The following is an 18,333-nucleotide window of genomic DNA, read 5'->3' as shown; positions in this document are numbered from 1 at the left end:
CTAAAATGGGATCTCTATGAGTTTCACCATAGGCTTTTTTTGAGTGGTGGGGCATAATTAAGGTTGTCAACAGGGTGAGTGATTTATTATTTTTTTTTACCAACAGCATAAAGAAAATTTACAGTCTTTTTTTACTGACATAGGTAGTTCAATATTACCAAACTGAACGGCATTTGATGTTTGTAGACATCCGACGGTAACTTTCTTATGCATACTTCACCGTGTTAGCATCCCTAACGTTCTGTCTGTGAACATACATTGCTACGGTGACACTACGGACCACTGCTGTAGTCATTTTTTCAGGTCCATTTTTGACAGCCAGTAACCCCTCCAGCAGAGATGTACGCATTTGATTTCTTATATCTGTCTTCATCAGAACTACGGGGTGTCTTTATTAGGCAGGTAGGGCTGAGAAAACAGCCACCACTCTGCAGTTCCAGGTGGAAGTGCTTATACCGGGGTGGACACTGAGACTCAGAGAGTTCAGTGTTGCCGGCGGCCACCCAGCGGGTCAGTGGCCGGGCTGGAGCCACAGTCCTTTTCCCCTGCCACTATACCCCGCTGCCTCCCGGAGCGGCCGGACCGCAGAGCAGCTGGATTCTGAGACTCCCAAGACGGAGGGTCAGGGCCACCCTAGCCCAGGCCACACAAGGCAGTTTTCTTGGGAATGCCACCCTTGGGCAAGCACTGTGACAGTATCTCGCCCATTGCTCCCTTCCCCGACTAGTGCGCTCCCTGCAGCTCCGGGATTGATAGGGGTTTGGGGAGGGTCCATCCGATCCCCGAGTGACCTCTGGCCCTGCCACTCCAGAGTCAGAATCCACCGGGATCGCTCTGGAGTCCCTCTTGTAGGGGAGGGGAGAGCAAGGAAAGACACCCCTCTGGGCTGCCCAGATTCCTAGAGCCCCGGAGGCTACAGCCCCAGCCTTTCCCACTTCCACCACGCAAGCCCCCCCACCCCCCATACCTGGATCGGGACCTACTGTTCTGGGAGCACCCAGATTTAATTTTTTTTAACCAACAGCGTGAAGAAAATTTACAGTCTTTTTTATTGACATAAGATAGTTCAATATTACAAAACTAAACAGCATTTGATGTTTGTAGACGTCCAACAGTCTACAGAGAACAGGGCACTGGGAGAGGGGTGGCCGGTGTTTATCTGTCTTCCCCCACACCCACGCTGTCTCTTGAAATCACTCTGCCGTGCGCTGGCTCTCGCCCGGGAGGCTCAGGGATCTAGCGGGGGGTCCAGAGCCTTAAAACCCACAGCCTCCATGCTGGGCCGCTTCCACAGCAGTTGCACCCGGAAGGCTGGACAGCCAAGCGGTGCTGGTGCTTCGTAACAGGGCACTCACACCCTTGCGGAAACCCTTGGCAGACCCTTGGCAGGCTAATGCCCCTCTCCCGCCTCCCCACGCCCGGGAATTTGGAGTGGGGGCGAGAGAAAGGATGCTCTTTAGCTGGCTGTGCCTGAGTAACTTCAGAACGTCTTCCTCCGCTCCTCTTTCCGGAGCCTCCTGCGTTCAGCCCCAGTGCCTGGCCAGGACCCAAAAGCAGCAGTGGAGGAAAGGGCAAGGCCCCAGATGAGTACCTTTCTCTCTCTCTCTCCCCCTCTCCCCTTTTCCCTGGTTCTCTCTGCCTGGACATCGAGCAAACACCCCCGGCCTGTACTTCTGGGAACTGGGTTTGGTGCTGCCTCTGATTAGCCAACAAGACTAGAGCTCCCTCCCTCATCCTTCCAGAAACAGTGCCATTTCCCCTGCAACCATGCTTACCCATATTTACAAATATTGAAATATTTTTGCAGGCATCATGGATGGGACCAATTATAGGTTGGTTTGGCTGTCCGTGAATTTACAAACAGTTGGCAACCTGGTGGTGGGGGTACAAGTTCAGTAAGTCTTCTGTCAGTCAGTCAATCATATTTACTGAATGCTTACTGTGTGCAGAGCACTGTACTAAGCGCTTGAGAGGTTACAATATAATAAAGAGGCACATTCCCTGCCCACAACGAGCTTACAGTCTAGACGGGGAGACAGACACTAATATAAATAAATAAATAAATTACCAACATGTACATAAGTGCTGTGGGGCTCGGGGGCGGGATGAATAAAGGGAGCAAGTCAGGGCGATGTAGAAGGGAGTGGGAGTAGAGGAAAGAAGGTTTGGGGATGACTCGGCACCTTACTCCAAAGTGGAATGTTGAAAGGGCATTCAGTGGATGAATAATAATTATGGTACTTGTCAAGCGCTTACCATGTGCCAAGCACGGTTCTAAGCGCTGGGACAGCAGAACTGAGTGGGCAGCTGCCTCCTGGAGATTGGAGAAGGGGAAGGAAATTGGGTTTCCCCAGAGAAGATGGAGGGTGGAATTGGGATGGGTTGAGGATGGGTCTCAATCAATCAATCAATCGTATTTATTGAGCGCTTACTGTGTGCAGAGCACTGTACTTGGGAAGTACAAGTTGGCAACATCTAGAGACGGTCCCTACCCAACAGCGGGCTCACAGTCTAGAAGACTTCTAGGAGTGGGTAGGAATGGGATAGCAGACCCAGGGAACAGGTCGGAATGGTGGATCGATGCGCTACAAATGACCTGGATCAGTCAGAACTGCCCGCTAGAATTGGAAATGACAACTGGAGCTGCCAGGTCCTACTGGGGTTGGGTGATGTGTGTCGGTTGGGCTGGGGCTGGAGGTGAAACACAAGTCTTTGAGACGGTGAAAGAACTGGAGAAGCATAAAAATGTACACGGGCACTGAGATCTCCGAAGAAGCCCGCGGCAACCGGTCCGATCCCCGGACCCCGTTTCCCCTTGTTCTATTTATTTTATTTTGTTAGTATGTTTGGTTTTGTTCTCTGTCTCCCCCTTTTAGACTGTGAGCCCACTGTTGGGTAGCGACTGCCTCTAGATGTTGCCAACTTGTACTTCCCAAGCGCTTAGTCCAGTGCTCTGCACACAGTAAGCGCTCAATAAATACGATTGATTCTTGCTCCATCCCTTCTCCCCTCCTTAACTTCCATCTTCAACCGCTCACTCTCCACTGGTTCCTTCCCCTCTGCCTTCAAACATGCCCATGTCTCTCCCATCCTAAAAAAAACCCTCTCTTGACCCCACCTCACCTTCTAGTTATCGTCCCATATCCCTCCTACCATTCCTTTCCAAACTCCTTGAATGAGTTGTCTACACGCGCTGCCTAGAATTCCTCAACAACAACTCTCTCCTCGACCCCCTCCAGTCTGGCTTCCGTCCCCTACATTCCACGGAAACTGCCCTCTCAAAGGTCACCAATGACCTCCTGCTTGCCAAATCCAACGGCTCATACTCTATACTAATCCTCCTAGACCTCTCAGCTGCCTTCGACACTGTGGACCACCCCCTTCTCCTCAATACGCTATCTGACCTTGGCTTCACAGACTCCGTCCTCTCCTGGTTCTCCTCTTATCTCTCCGGTCGTTCATTCTCAGTCTCTTTTGCAGGCTCCTCCTCCCCCTCCCATCCTCTTACTGTGGGGGTTCCCCAAGGTTCAGTGCTTGGTCCCCTTCTGTTCTCGATCTACACTCACTCCCTTGGTGACCTCATTCGCTCCCACGGCTTCAACTATCATCTCTACGCTGATGACACCCAGATCTACATCTCTGCCCCTGCTCCCTCCCCCTCTCTCCAGGCTCCCATCTCCTCCTGCCTTCAGGACATCTCCATCTGGATGTCTGCCCACCACCTAAAGCTCAACATGTCGAAGACTGAACTCCTTGTCTTCCCTCCCAAACCTTGTCCTCTCCCTGACTTTCCCATCTCTGTTGACGGCACTACCATCCTTCCCGTCTCACAAGCCCGCAACCTTGGTGTCATCCTCGACTCCGCTCTCTCATTCACCCCTCACATCCAAGCCGTCACCAAAACCTGCCGATCTCAGCTCCGCAACATTGCCAAGATCCGCCCTTTCCTCTCCATCCATACTGCTACCCTGCTCATTCAAGCTCTCATCCTATCCCGTCTGGACTACTGCATCAGCCTTCTCTCTGATCTCCCATCCTCATGTCTCTCCCCACTTCAATCCATACTTCATGTTGCTGCCCGGATTATCTTTGTCCAGAAACGCTCTGGGCATATCACTCCCCTTCTCAAAAATCTCCAGTGGCTACCAATCAATCTGCGCATCAGGCAGAAACTCCTCACCCTGGGCTTCAAGGCTGTCCATCCCCTCGCCCCCTCCTACCTCACCTCCCTTCTCTCCTTCTCCAGCCCAGCCCGCACCCTCCGCTTCTCTGCCGCTAACCTCCTCACTGTGCCTCGTTCTCACCTGTCCCACCGTCGACCCCCGGCCCACGTCCTCCCCCGGGCCTGGAATGCCCTCCCTCTGCCCATCCGCCAAGCTAGCTCTCTTCCTCCCTTCAAGGCCCTACTGAGAGCTCACGTCCTCCAGGAGGCCTTCCCAGACTGAGCCCCTTCCCTCCTCTCCCCCTCGTCCCCCTCTCCATCCCCCGCATCTTACCTCCTTCCCTCCCCCACAGCACCTGTATATATGTATATGTTTGTACATATTTATTACTCTATTTATTTTACATGTACATATCTATTCTATTTATTTTATTTTGTTAGTATGTTTGGTTTTGTTCTCTGTCTCCCCCTTTTAGACTGTGAGCCCACTGTTGGGCAGGGACTGTCTCTATATGTTGCCAATTTGTACTTCCCAAGCGTTTAGTCCAGTGCTCTGCACACAGTAAGCGCTCAATAAATACGATTGATTGATTGATTTTATTTTGTTAGTATGTTTGGTTTTGTTCTCTGTCTCCCCCTTTTAGACTGTGAGCCCACTGTTGGGTAGGGACTGTCTCTAGATGTTGCCAACTTGTACTTCCCAAGCGCTTAGTCCAGTGCTCTGCACACAGTAAGCGCTTAATAAATACGATTGATTGATTGATTGATTGTTAGTATGTTTGGTTTTGTTCTCTGTCTCCCCCTTTTAGACTGTGAGCCCACTGTTGGGTAGGGACTGTCTCTAGATGTTGCCAACTTGTACTTCCCAAGCGCTTAGTCCAGTGCTCTGCACACAGGAAGCGCTCAATAAATACGATTGATTGATTGATTGATTTGGTTTTGTTCTCTGTCTCCCCCTTTTAGACTGTGAGCCCACTGTTGGGTAGGGACTGTCTCTAGATGTTGCCAACTTGTACTTCCCAAGCGCTTAGTCCAGGGCTCTGCACACAGTAACTGCTCAATAAATACGATTGATTGATCGATTGATCCATTCTATTTATTTTATTTTGTTAGTATGTTTGGTTTTGTTCTGTCTCCCCGTTTTAGACTGTGAGCCCACTGTTGGGTAGGAACTGCCTCTAGATGTTGCCAACTTGTACTTCCCAAGCGCTTAGTCCAGTGCTCTGCACACAGTAAGCGCTCAATAAATACGATTGATTGATTGATTGATCGATGGATGGATTGATTGTACGGGTAGCTGCAGGTCAGCGGAAAAGCTTCGGCGCATGCGCAGTGCTTTCCCGGAAGGCCGCGCATGCGTCAGTCTGCGGGGCCGTTGCCGGTTGCGAAAGCGAAGCGTCGGGGCCCGCTTGCTACGCTTGCGCAGAGGCGGCCTCCGCCGAGAAGCAAAGGAAAGGGCGGGGGCGGAGAGGCGCATGCGCCAGGGATTCACGGTGGGGGGGGGGCGGGCGGGTGACAGATGCGGACATGCGCCGTGCGCAGGGCGAGGGGGTGGAGAGGGAGACGGCGGCCCGGCAGGGTCAGCGCGGCGCAGGCGCAGTGCGGTGTTTGTCCGACGGTCGGACGGGAGGGAGGTGCGCGGCGGCGGCGGCGGCGGCGACAGCGGGGAAGATGGCGGCGTCCTCCCTGGAGCAGAAGCTGTCCCGCCTCGAAGCGAAGCTGAAGCAGGAGAACCGGGAGGCCCGGCGGAGTATCGACCTCAACCTGGAGATCAGCCCGCAGCGACCCAGACCTAGTAAGGGGGATGGCGGGGAGGGGGGCAGAGCGCCCAAGGGGACAGGCTCCGCCCCCTGCCCCGTGGTGGGGGCCCGCCGCCACACTGACGGGCCTTGGCCCCAAAGCTGCCTTCCAAGGACACCCGGCCCCCCTCCCTGACCGAAGGGGGACATCCTGACCCTAAGACTCCAAGCCCCTGGCCTTGCCTGAAAAAGGAGCCCCCTAAACCAATCAATCAATCAATCGTGTTTATCGAGCGCTTACTGTGTGCAGAGCACTGGACTAAGCGCTTGGGAAGTCCAAGTTGGCAACGTCTAGAGACAGGCCCTGCCCAACAGTGGGCTCACAGTCTCAGGAACTTAACACCCCCCCCCCCCCACTTGAGAATCAATCCTATTTATTGAGCGCTTACTATGTGCAGAGCACTGTACTAAGCGCTTGGGAAGTACAAATTGGCAACATAGAGAGACAGTCCCTACCCGACATTGGGCTCACAGTCTAAAAGGGGGAGGAGGGGGACGAGAAGGCACTCCAGGATCCCTCGTTCCCCAAAATGGTCCCCGAGGGAACCCTGGAAGGAGCAGGCGTGAGGGCCGCGGCCTCTTCTCCCCCTGGTTGGCCCTCTTACAGGCTGGATCAATCAATCAATCAGTCGTATTTATTGAGCGCCTACTGTGTGCAGAGCACTGGACTAAGCGCTTGGGAAGTTGGCAACATCTAGAGACAGTCCCTACCCAACAGTGGGCTCACAGTCTAAAAGGGGGAGACAGAGAACAAAACCAAACATACTAACAAAATAAAATCAATTAATCAATCGTATTTATTGAGCGCTCACTTTGTGCAGAGCACTGGACTAAGCGCTTGGGAAGTACAAGTTGGCAACGTCTAGAGACAGTCCCTACCCAACAGTGGGCTCACAGTCTAAAAGGGGGAGACAGAGAACAAAACCAAACATATTAACAATCAATCAATCAATCAATCATATTTATTGAGCACTTACTGTGTGCAGAGCACTGGACTAAGCGCTTGGGAAGTACAAGTTGGCAACATCTAGAGACAGTCCCTACCCAACAGTGGGCTCACCGTCTAAAAGGGGGAGACAGAGAACAAAACCAAACATACTAACAAAATAAAATAGAATAGATATGTACAAGTAAAATAAATAGAGTAATAAATATGTACAAACATATGTACATATATCAATCGTATTTATTGAGCGCTTACTGTGTGCAGAGCACTGTACTAAGCGCTTGGGAAGTACAGGTCAGCAACACATAGAGAAAGTCCCTACCCAACAGCAGGAGACAGCCCATGGGTTTGGGTGGTTGGGCCAGGTTCGCCCGCTCCCCTAGTCTGTGAGCCTCGTGTGGGACAGGAACCGTGACCCGATTCGCTGCTCTCGATCCCAGCGCTTCGAACAGTGCTTGGCACAGAATCAGCGCTTAACAGCTATCGCTGTTTTAGGGCAGAGAGCCACGGGGGTTGACGGTGAGAGTGGGGGGCCGGGCTTAAAAGCAGGGGCGGGGGTAATCGAGGGTTTGGGGGCATTTGGAAAGAAGTCCCAAGAAGAGTGAAGGGTAGCCTCCTTGCGTTCCACGGTGTTCTCCTGGCCCCTCTTCCCCGGGCCCTGCCGTGTCCTCGCATTTCCTCCTCCTCCAGACCACTCCGTCCCACGCTGGCAGAGAGAGACTCTCTGCGCATGTAGAGCAGAGGCAACTTGGCCCAGGTTCATTTCCTAGCAAGGGTTAGCAGCGTGGCCAAATGGATAGAGCCCGGGCCTGGACAGGTCATTGCTGTTTTTGCTGTGGGACCTTGAACTTCTCTGTGCCTGCCCCCTCATCTGTAAAATGGGGATTAAGACCGTGAGCCCCTCGTGGGGCATGGACCGTGTCCAACCTGATTAGCCTGTCTCCGTCCCAGCGCCAAGTAGAGTGCCTGGCCCGTAGGACTAACAAATACTATGAAAAAGGTTGGGCGGGGGGCCTCAGTTCCCAAAAAGGCCTCTTCTTCCCTCTGGCAAGATGCTGCAACCGGCTCCCTCGCTCCTGAGTGGCAGAGGTGTCGGAGGAGCGTGTTGGGGTTCGGCAGGGGAGGGGGCCGGCTGGCCAGTGTCCCTGCAGGGTGGGGGGTCAAAGTGAAACGGGTCCAAGTGAGGCAGCTGGACTGGGCATCTCTGTGCCAGCCTTCTCAGGGTCCTTGGCAGCGTCCGGCCCGTGCATTGTCGCTTGGAAGCTCTCAGATGGAGCTCCTTGGACTTGAGCCTTGTGAGTGGGGTGGGCGCGACAGCAGAGAGAAGGGACCTTTGGGACAGGGCGTCTGCATTCACTATTGGATTCATCCCATTCTCCCTCATCTGTCGGTCTCTGATCACCCCTCACCCGCTCCCCCTCGAGTCGGTTTGACGCCTCCCCCTCCCCCCCGCCCCCTTCCTTCCAGATATGATTTGATTTCTTTTCTTTTTGGACAAATCAGTGGTTTCTGTTGTGATTTATTGTGTTGTTGTTGTTGTTTTTTTTTCCTTTTTTTTTTTCTTCCTTTTCCCCATCTAGTTATTGTGATCACTCTAAGCCCTGCTCCTGCCCCGTCCCAACGAGCAGGTACCGACCTTTTTATCATCACCGCTTGGATTTCTGCATCATTGACTTAACCTGCTACCTTCAACCCGCATAGACTTGCCGTGCGTCCAGCTGTCTCCATCCAACTGTCTTGCACTCTCAACCTGGTTGTGTGTGCGTGTGTGTGTGTGTGTGTGTGCAATTGTGTGTTTCTCACAGTGAGTCTTTCAAGGTTCGACTGTTGGACACTCTGTCTCTGTCTCTCATCTTCTCTCCCTCTTGTCCTGTGGTGCCTGTGTATTTCTCTCTGTCCAGTGACGTGTGATGCTCTCGCCGCTCTCTGTCCATAATAGTGTTGGTATGGAGAGGTCTCGTGTGTGTTTGTATGTGTGAGTTGCCTCCTGTGTGTCACTTCTGCTGTCTGTGGCTCGTGTATGTGTGTGGTCATGTTTCTCTCTTGCTCTGTCAGCCTGTCCTCACCACTTCTGATCTCAGGGCCTCATCCCCTTGCTGGGGGTCGAACCCAAGAGAAGGACCTCATCGGGGGCATCCTTATTCCATCCCTCAATGTTTGCCTCTTCCCCGGTGGCCCCGGGACACCGGGGGCCTCCTCAGGCCCTTGGGGGCCCCAACTTCCTACCCTGGAGCCCCATCTGCTTCAGGGGAGTTGCAGGGGACCCCGAACCAAACCACCCAGGGACCATTCTTGCAGCCAGGCAGAGCAGACCTCTCTTTCTTCCATTCGACCGGCCAGTTCTCCGGGCCTCCGGTCCCAGGGCCAAGTTTCTCCGGCCACCTGTTTCCAGGCTGGGCGGTTTTAGGGAGAGGTGGGTGGTGGCGCCCGGCAACGACAACCGACATTTTGCACCAGGAAGAGGGGGCGGGGGGTGACGGAGCAGAGGAGGAGGTGTCCCCCAGGTGCCAAGACCCCCGGGCTTTCGGGAAGCCGGGTGGAGTGTGAAGGGAGCCCGCCTGCCTGCGGGCCAGAAGCAACCACAGAAGAGCTCTTTGTCACAAGCCGGGGGACAGGGAAGCTTTGGCAATGCCAATCAAGGGAGGGAAGGCTCCTGCCGTCCCGGGTGCCCAGCGGCCTGGCTGGCGGGAGCACCGGTTGTTGCGGGGGGGCAGGGATTGGGCAGGTGGCAGGGTGACTGACAGCCCTGGCTGTCACTCGGCCAAAGGAACTGCTCTTATGCCAGCTGCCACCCCAGCTTGGTCTTGGATCTCGAGTCTCTCTCGGGCCACAGACATTCTTCATAACCGTCTCCCACCCGAGTCTGGATTGTTTTCCTCTGGGGGTTTGGATTGCCCTTCACCTCAGATGACACCAGAGAGGAGGGGAACGTCATCCCAGTCTCTGACTTCGGGGAAGAGACGCGGAGGGACTTCGGGGAAGACGCAGACGCTTTCCACAGGCAGAGACTGTTGGAGAGACGTGAAGGAAGGGGGGTGGGGGAGGGTAGAGGAGGAGGAGAGTGAGGGCCCTCCCCACCCCCGGTGTGGGAAGAGTACAAGGGAGCAGGAGTTACGAGCCTGGGAGCTGCCCCAGTCGCTCGTCCTGGCCAGCGGGGACCCAGCCACTTCTTTAGTCTGGAATGGAACCTGCGGTCGGCAAGGCCCTGGTCCTGGGGAGAGCGTCACCAGTGAATACCGTTCCCGGAAGTCCCAGCACCGCGCCGCCTCCCCCAACCGGCCGAATGATCCAGGACCGTGGGCTGCCCGAGGCACCTTCCGAGCAGGACTCGGCCTGCTCCCCATCCTCCCCAGCAACAGCCGGACCCCCGGAGAGCAGCAGCGTCTGCTGTCCATGGGGGTACGGGCCTCTTCCCGGGTGGACTCGACATTCATCCGCCCCGGGTGCGCCCTGTGGCCTCGAAGAGCCGAACAGGTAGCTTTGCCGAGAATTGGAGTGGACAGGAAGAGCCCTCTCAGCCGGCCAGCGAGGCAGCCGCCCGTGCTCTGCCTCTTCCGTCTCCAGCCCACCCCCAAGCAGCCTCTCTCCATCCAGAAACCCTCTCCAGACTCTGGGTTTGAGCTGGCATCATCCAGCCCAGGAAACATCCCCCCAGCCCACTCTTCTCGCCTTCTTGGACCCCGGAGGCAGCTCAGCGCAGGACTCCTGGGTTCTCGGCTGCCCCATTCTTCACCCTTGGGCCACCTCCCCCGTTCTGCCTTCTCTCTGTGGTTCCCACGCCCCTGTTTTAAGCTCCCATTTCTCCCTCTCTCTTCCCCCCCCGCCCCCACCCTGCCTTGGTTTCCCCCTTTTAACCTTCTGAGTGTCCCCCCTCTCCCCATCCTCTCCTCTTCCACCGCAGTGCCTGCCTGCCTGCCTGCAGCATGGACTGCCCCCTGGGGGCTGTAAGATGCATGAAGCGGCCAGCTCTCCGCATGCAGGCTGCTTGACGTGATTTCATTTGAGAATTTTTCACGATTTGGGGGGCGGGGGGGTGGTCGGGGGGGGGCTTTATGGTGGGGGGACTTTCCCCCTCCAATCCCCATTGTGTCCCCCAAGGGGACCCGCTGGTGGGAGCCTGCACATCCAGGCCTCTTCCCGCCCCCCAACCCCCAGCTTTCCATCCTGGAGTCCAACCCTTCTGGGTGCTTCCCTCCCTGTCCAGGTGGCCTTCTGGATCCAGGCTGTTTCTCTGGGGTGCTGTGGGGCCACTGGGCTGCTTCATTCCCTCCAGCCCCTTCTCATCCTGCCCCGATGCCCCGTTTTCAGGGGCCCAACCCCGGAGCTCGGCGGGGAAGTGCCTCTGAGCAGCAGGGCTGATGATTCTGGAGCCCCGCCCCTTCCCACCCACCCCACTCTCCCAGTAGCCCACCCCAGACCCCAACAGCCCAAAGAGCGGGACCCAGGGTCAAAGCGCCGTTGTTTGTCCCTTCTGACTAGGTCCCGGCTTGGTTTTCTTCAGGCCTGGGTTCACCCGCATGCCTAGCTTCAGTGCTGTTGCCGGATTAGGGGGTGGTGCAGAGGGATGGTGGGGGATAGACTGTGTTGCCTAGAGGATGCGTTCCACTCTCAGGGTCCTCAGCTCTAGGAGGGAACGAGACCTCCCAGGGGATGCCTGGGTCCCTCAACTGGCAGAGACTCTGTTTCCCCCCCACAAGTGGTGGCGGGGGCCGGGGTGGGTGGGAGCAGACCTAGCCTTTCTAGAGCCTGGAGGACGCAGGAGCCAGGGCTTGTTCCCTCCTTTGAACTCAGCAGGGTCAGGAGGAGAGAGCCCTTCTGCCTGGATTTGGGAGAAGCGAAGGGCTGTCCAACGCACTGACCCGAGCAGTCGGAGTAGGGGGGTCCCCCCAACCACTCAGTGGCCCCTCGGCCCCCTGGGGGGCGGTGGTCGGAGTCCCCTAATAAGAATCAGGAGGGAGGAAGTTCCCCGGGACAGGATCTAGCTGCCCTGCCCATCACCGAAGTGGGATTGGTAGGGGTGGATGTTCTCTGAGCCCTCCCTCCCCCTCCGCCCGAGAAAGGATTCAGAGAGCCCAAGCAGGAAGGTCAGGGCCCTTGGATGTTTCAGGGCGGGTCACTGCTCACTGAATCCCCCCACCCCCACCCAGAGGGGAGCAGCATTAGTCTGGGGCCCCGGTGGGGTTTGGGGGGTGAGGGCTATGGAGAAGACCTGACCAGCCCCCCTCCCCGCCCCCTCACCCTCCTCGTCCTTCCTTTGGTGTGGCCCCCCTCCTCTCTTCCCCACAGCCCTGCAGCTCCCTCTGGCCAATGATGGGGGCAGCCGCTCTCCACCCCCATCCGAGAACTCCCCCCAACACCACCCCCCTCCAGTTCGGCCCCGTCACATGCTGGGACTCCCTCCGTTCATGCCCCGGAGCATGGAGAGGTGAGAGGCTTCCCCTCCCCTCGGGGAAGGGTTGGGGGGCCAGAGCAGGCTGGGCAACTTCTGGGGCCCGCTAAGCTGGAGAAGAGAGACAAGGGGGCAAAAGAGGGGCTGGGAGTGAGAATTGCGAGAGGCTTGGGGGACTAGGGGGGAAGCGGTAGCAGGGACTGTGGGCAGCAAAGTCGGGGTGAGGGGATTCATCCCAGTGGGTCACACCCGCCGTGCCCTCTCTTTCTCCCTTCAGCATAGAGATAGACCAGAAGTTGCAAGAGATCATGAAGCAGACGGGCTACCTAACAATCGGCGGCCAGGTAAGGCCTCCCTACCCCTCCCTGGGCTCCTCGGTACCAGAAAGTTGGGGTGCAGGTGGGGGTGGGCGGGGGTGGTCTCCAATCTGTATCAAGCTCCTCAACCGGCACCGGGTGGGGACGGAGCAGCATTAGAGGAAGAACCAGAGCTGGTCCTGGCCTTCAAGGAGCTTACAGTCTAACAGTAGTAGCGGTAGTAATAGCATTTTTTAAGCGCTCACTGCGTGCAAAGCACCGAACTGAACACTGGGAGAGACGACCGTTAGCGTGCCCGGCCCTCAGCGGGGCTCACGGTTCCTTGAGTGATCAGTCAGTCCGTTGTATTTATTGAGCACCTGGAAGAGTACAACATAATGGAGTTGGTAGACACATTCCCTGCCCACAACGAGCTTCCGGTATGGAGGGAATAAAGGGGGAGGGGGGCTGGTGACAGACAACTAAGGGGAAGGGGGTGGAAATCAAACCCTGAGAACACAAAGTGAACACTGAAGACAAGGGCAGGGACAAATGCCAAAATAAAATAAATGCTGGGCTCAGTCCAGGTCCCAGTAAAGGCCAGGGCCTCCCCGATGTGTCCCAGGATGAGAGGGGGGTGGGCGGCACGGGACAGCAGCGAAGGGATTCGGGGGAGGCCGAAGCACACGCGTGGCTGCCGCTTCTTCAGCCCTTCCCATCGGTGGAACGTGGTCTGATCGGGGAGACGGGAGGCAGGGAAAATCTTCACCCAGGATAAGCTCAGCACAAGCGAGCCCGTTGCGGACCGATTCCGTTGTACTCTCCCAAGCGCTCAGTCCAGTGCTCTGCACACCATAAGCGCTCAATAAATACCTCTGATGGACTGAGAGAAGCAAACGGCCCAAGAACGGGCCAGGGGAGCGTGAAGCATGCGACCGTCGAGGCCGGAGAGAGACTTGGGTACTAGGGTGTGGGGCGATGGATCTGGCGTTGGGAAGGGGAAAGAGCGTTCTCAGCGTCCCCTCCTGTGTCGCCCTGCAGAGATACCAGGCGGAAATCAATGACCTGGAGAACCTGGGGGAGATTGGCAGCGGTACCTGCGGCCAGGTGTGGAAGATGCGTTTCAAGAAGACGGGCCACATCATCGCCGTCAAGGTAAGGGGCCGCTCCCCCCAACCCCCGCAGCGTGCTTCCTCCCTCCCCGTCCTGACCCCTCCTTCCCTCTCCCCAGCAAATGCGCCGCTCGGGCAACAAGGAGGAGAACAAGCGGATCCTCATGGACCTGGACGTAGTGCTCAAGAGCCACGACTGCCCCTACATCGTGCAGTGCTTCGGGACTTTCATCACCAATGTGAGTGAGAGAGGGGGAGGGGGAGGGTGGCAGAGGGAACCGGAGGTTGGGCAGGGAAGAATCCCATCCCCCGCCGCCGCCCCGTTGACCCCCGGCTTCCCCCTCTTGCAGACAGATGTCTTCATCGCCATGGAGCTGATGGGCACCTGCGCAGAGAAGCTCAAGAAGCGAATCCAGGGGCCCATCCCAGAGCGGATCCTGGGCAAGATGACCGTGGCAGTGAGTCGGGAGTGGGGAGCGCTGGAGGTGGAAGGGGTCCAGGGCCAGAGCCCAGGAGGATCTTCACCCCCGTTTCTGTCCCCGAGGGCACAGGAGGGGGCCCAGGGGATTCCTGTCCCTGACCCCCAGGGGTAAGGGGTCCCGGCGTGCGGTTGCAGATCGTCAAGGCGCTCTACTACCTGAAGGAGAAGCACGGCGTGATCCACCGCGACGTCAAGCCCTCCAACATCCTGTTGGACGAGCGGGGCCAGATCAAGCTCTGCGACTTCGGGATCAGCGGTCGCCTGGTGGACTCCAAAGCCAAGACTCGCAGCGCTGGCTGCGCCGCCTACATGGCGGTGAGGACTCTGTAGCCCCCAGGCCCGCCGCCCTAGGACCGGGCTGCGGGGCAGGGGGCGGGGGGGGCAGAGCCCGCCCCGGTCGGCTTCGGCTCCCCCGCCGGAGGGAGGCGCTCGTTCGCTCCGGGGGTTCGGCCTGCACGAGCCCCCGGGGCCCCAGGTCCTGTGCTGATATCTGGGCTCCCAGGGAGACCCGCTCTTCGTTGGGAGGCATAGGGACAGATGAGGAGTGGGGCTTTGAGAGCTCCCGAGAGCTGGGGAGGAAATAAGAGGAATCGGGGGCGGCTTACTGAAGCCGTTGCTGCTCCTCTCCTTTCTCCACCACCTGATCTTCACGGGCCCCAGGGCCGGACGCGAGCTGTTCTGCTCACCCCAACGGCCCCAACCCTGAAAGCCCGGTGAGGAGTGCCAGTCGACCGCCTGCCCACCCCGCTCGGGGGTGGGGTCTGCCGGAGGTCAGAGCTCTGGAGCTCGCGGGGCCCAGCCGGCACCCCCCACCCCGGACCGCACAGATGCTGCCGCTCACAGCCTGGGGTCCTCAGCTGGGGCAGTGGAGCCGGGTTGTTTCTGTGGCAGCTGAGAATCCCGGCCCACGCTCGGCAGCGTCTCTGCAGCCCCGGGAGGCCGGTGGACCTCGGACGCTCCAGACCTCCGACCCTCCGGTGCACTCCACCCCTGAGCAGGGCAGGCAGGCGGTTGCCCAGCGTTCCTCACTGGGCTTTTGGGGTTGTGGGCCGAAAGGAACCACTCGCACCCAGCGCCTGTGCTCGCTCAGGTCCAGAAAAGCAGCAGTGGGGCCAGCGCCCTCCTTCTACTACTCTTCCTCCTCCCACTGCCGGCAGGGGACAAAAGGGACTGCCACCACGTTGGCTCCACCTGGGGGTCTCCCTCCAGCTCCAAGGGGCCGGGGGGTGGGACTGACCACGGCGATGAAGCCAAGAGCTGTGCCCCTCCGGCGTCAGCCCCACCGAGCCAGCCGCCTGGGCATCGTGCCACTAGCCCGCCCCAGAACCGGTTCCATCCGACTAGCCCCGTAGACACCGTGTCTTGCCTCCCCCCAGCCCGAGCGGATAGACCCTCCCGACCCCACCAAGCCAGACTATGACATCCGAGCAGACGTGTGGAGCCTGGGGATCTCACTGGTGAGCTATACCTCCCTCACCTGGCTGGCTCTCCCAAGATGTTGTGGGGTGGGGAGGGGGGTAGAACAACTCCAGCTGCCTGTGTTCAGCTATGTTGCCAACTTGTACTTCCCAAGCGCTTAGTACAGTGCTCTGCACACAGTAAGCGCTCAATAAATACGATTGATTGATTGATTCAGCTGCCATAAAGCTGCCAGCAAAGGGAAGTGGAAACTGACCTAGGATGAAACTGATGGGAAGGAGGAAGCGGGAACCTGGAGCCTGGGGGGTGGGGGGGGGAGGGGAGAGGGCACCCAGAGGAGGTAACTGGGTTCAGGCCGGTAGTGATGCCCCCGTCTGCCTCTCCCCCTCCCCCTGCAATAGGTGGAGCTGGCGACGGGGCAGTTCCCCTACAAGAACTGCAAGACGGACTTTGAGGTCCTCACCAAGGTCCTGCAGGAGGAGCCCCCGCTCCTGCCCAGCAACATGGGCTTCTCCGTGGACTTCCAGTCCTTTGTCAAAGACTGGTGAGCGTCCTCGCCTCCCCCAGCCCACACCGCCCTTCCCCTCCCCTCCCAATTCTTTCAAACCAGTCAACCGCCCCAATGCGCACCGGAACCCGAAGCCCTACTCCAGTCACTCTGGCCGGTCGGCCAGCCGGGCCGTCGACTGCCCTCCCATCCCCGTGCCCCCGCTCCTCGGCTCTTTTCCCCACCACGCGTCCCACGTCTCCCTCCCCCCCGCCCCCGTGGGGCCGGCGGGAAGCCGAAGAGGATCCCGGCGATGAGTGGTTTCACCCCAGGCTTTCTCGTTGGCCGAATGGGGCAGCCGGAGCTGGGACCCCTGGCCGGTCCCGCCCGGGTGCGGTGTGAGAGCACGGTGGGCGGGCCCAGGCTGTTCCAGGACAGAGGAGCGGGACTCCTGTGCCTTGTCTGCATTGTGTCCTCGTCCCCCCGTAGCCCACGTGCCCCGTCCCGCCCCCGCCCGAACCGGCCTTCCTCTGAGTGTGTCTGTTTCTGCTTCCTCCCCCCCTCCCCCCCACCAGCCTTACTAAAGATCACAGGAAGAGACCAAAGTACAATAAGCTGCTTGTGAGTATCCACTGCCTGTTCCACCCCCAGCCCTGTAGTCTATTCAGGGCTCTGCAGCCGGAAAACTCTCCACCCAGTACCCCTAGCTGGGACTGCTCCCGGCGGGGGGTGGGAGGCAATTCTCCGGGGTCCTTCGGGTCAATCCGGGCCCTGGCCGGTGCCACCAGGGAGCCGGGCCCTCTGGTCTGGATTCCGCCTCCGGTCCCCCCGGGTTCTGCTGTCGCGCCACCCCCTCCACCCCCAGCCGGGGCCCCTCGGATACATCCTGGGGTGGGAATGGGAGAGGCAGAGCGTGGGTTCCTCGCCCACCTCCCGTGGTCCAATGCAACTCTCCCGTCTCGCCCAGGAACACAACTTCATCAAACGCTACGAGATGCTGGAGGTGGACGTGGCGTCCTGGTTCAAAGACGTCATGGCGAAGACAGAGTCGCCCCGGACTAGCGGCATCTTGAGCCAACACCACTTGCCCTTCTTCAGGTAGCCAGCCAACGGCCAGCCCGAGACGGGGCGGGGGCCGTGGGGGCGGTGGCAGCGACCAATCAACTCTTCCCCCTCCAACCTGGCCCCCCGCCCTGGCAGTCTTCCACCCGCCTGCCCCACACTGGCGGTTTTGATTTTCCCGTGGAGCCGAGGAGGGAGGGAGGTGGCAGAGGACGGGCCGCTGGTGGAGAGCTGAAGATACGCCAGGGGGGCGTAGTCCCCCACCCCACCCCCCCGCCCCCCCAAATCATGCAGCCGAGGATAAACTGACACCCGCTGGGGTCGTCCCTGCCCCCCCTCCAGGGGGGAGAGCCACACCCCCGACACTGTGAACAGAAGACCCCACCGACCGACGTTTGACTCGCTATTTATTCCGTCGGGACCTCTGGGCTTGACGAAGTTATAGAGACTTGGGGGAGAAGTTGCCCGTGTGACTCAGCTTCTCTCCCTCTTCCCCCATTCCCCCGATGGTTTAGAAGCGTATTTGCTCTGGCAGATCCATAGGTGGGTGGGAGCTGGCCGCTGCTCGGATCTTCCTGGGTGTGTGTATGTGTGTGTGTCTGTCCGTCGCTCTCTGTTGCTCGTCTTTGTCTCTCTGTGTCCATTTCCGTCTGTGCGTCTCCCCTCTCTCGCTCTCTCTCTCATGTGCGCTCTCTCTCCCTCCCCGCCCCCCCTCCGGTGTTTCCCTGGGGTGTTTTTTAACTCGTTAATCTCAGGGGGTCTGCTCTGAAGTTTCTGTTGTATTTTATTGTGGGGAGGGCTGGCTTTGTTTTTTTTCCCCCTTCAGTGGAATGCACAGGGGCTTCGTAAACTTTAACCAAAGTCACGTCCAGCCGCTGGCAGTGGAGCAGCTAAGCAGCAGGCGGGGGTGGGGGGTGGGTGGGATATTTAAAAAGCGATAGCAGAACCAAGGGGGAAATGGGGAGAACACTCACAGTCAGGTGGAGGGCTGGGGGGTCCCCGTTGCTGTTGATGATTGGGTCTTCTCCTGGGTGGGGCCACGAGGAGTGGGGGACAACGGGCCGGAACGCACTCTTCCCACTCCTGTTGCTGGGGCACCGGCAGCTCCCACCTCTCTCTGCCCACTACTTTGGCTTGGGGGCCAGGGGGACCCTGACGGGGCCGGGCAGGTGGCTGGGTG

At 58.3% G+C, this 18,333-nt stretch overlaps 1 protein-coding gene across 3 annotated transcripts; it reads left to right on the top strand.

The window, feature by feature from the left end:
• The first annotated feature begins 5,833 nt into the window (after window positions 1–5,833).
• Window positions 5,834–17,420, top strand: MAP2K7 (mitogen-activated protein kinase kinase 7). 3 transcript variants are annotated; one of them, XM_038740477.1, is made up of 12 exons: window positions 5,834–5,957; window positions 8,488–8,535; window positions 12,194–12,332; window positions 12,574–12,640; window positions 13,634–13,747; window positions 13,824–13,943; window positions 14,055–14,162; window positions 14,321–14,500; window positions 15,562–15,642; window positions 16,006–16,148; window positions 16,667–16,712; window positions 17,059–17,420. In XM_038740477.1, exons 1-12 carry the CDS (start codon window positions 5,834–5,836, stop codon window positions 17,191–17,193), a joined length of 1,305 nt encoding a protein of 434 aa, XP_038596405.1. In that variant the 3' UTR covers window positions 17,194–17,420. The 3 variants fall into 3 exon arrangements, with proteins under 3 accessions (XP_038596405.1, XP_038596406.1, XP_038596407.1); XM_038740478.1 differs by lacking the exon at window positions 8,488–8,535; XM_038740479.1 differs by lacking the exons at window positions 8,488–8,535; window positions 14,321–14,500.
• Window positions 17,421–18,333: the final 913 nt, after the last annotated feature.

The sequence above is a fragment of the Tachyglossus aculeatus genome, chromosome X1, assembly GCF_015852505.1.
Source record: "Tachyglossus aculeatus isolate mTacAcu1 chromosome X1, mTacAcu1.pri, whole genome shotgun sequence".
NCBI lineage: Eukaryota > Metazoa > Chordata > Mammalia > Monotremata > Tachyglossidae > Tachyglossus > Tachyglossus aculeatus.
Note: the sequence above shows the minus strand (reverse complement) of the source record. Positions and strands in the feature narration are given on the sequence as shown.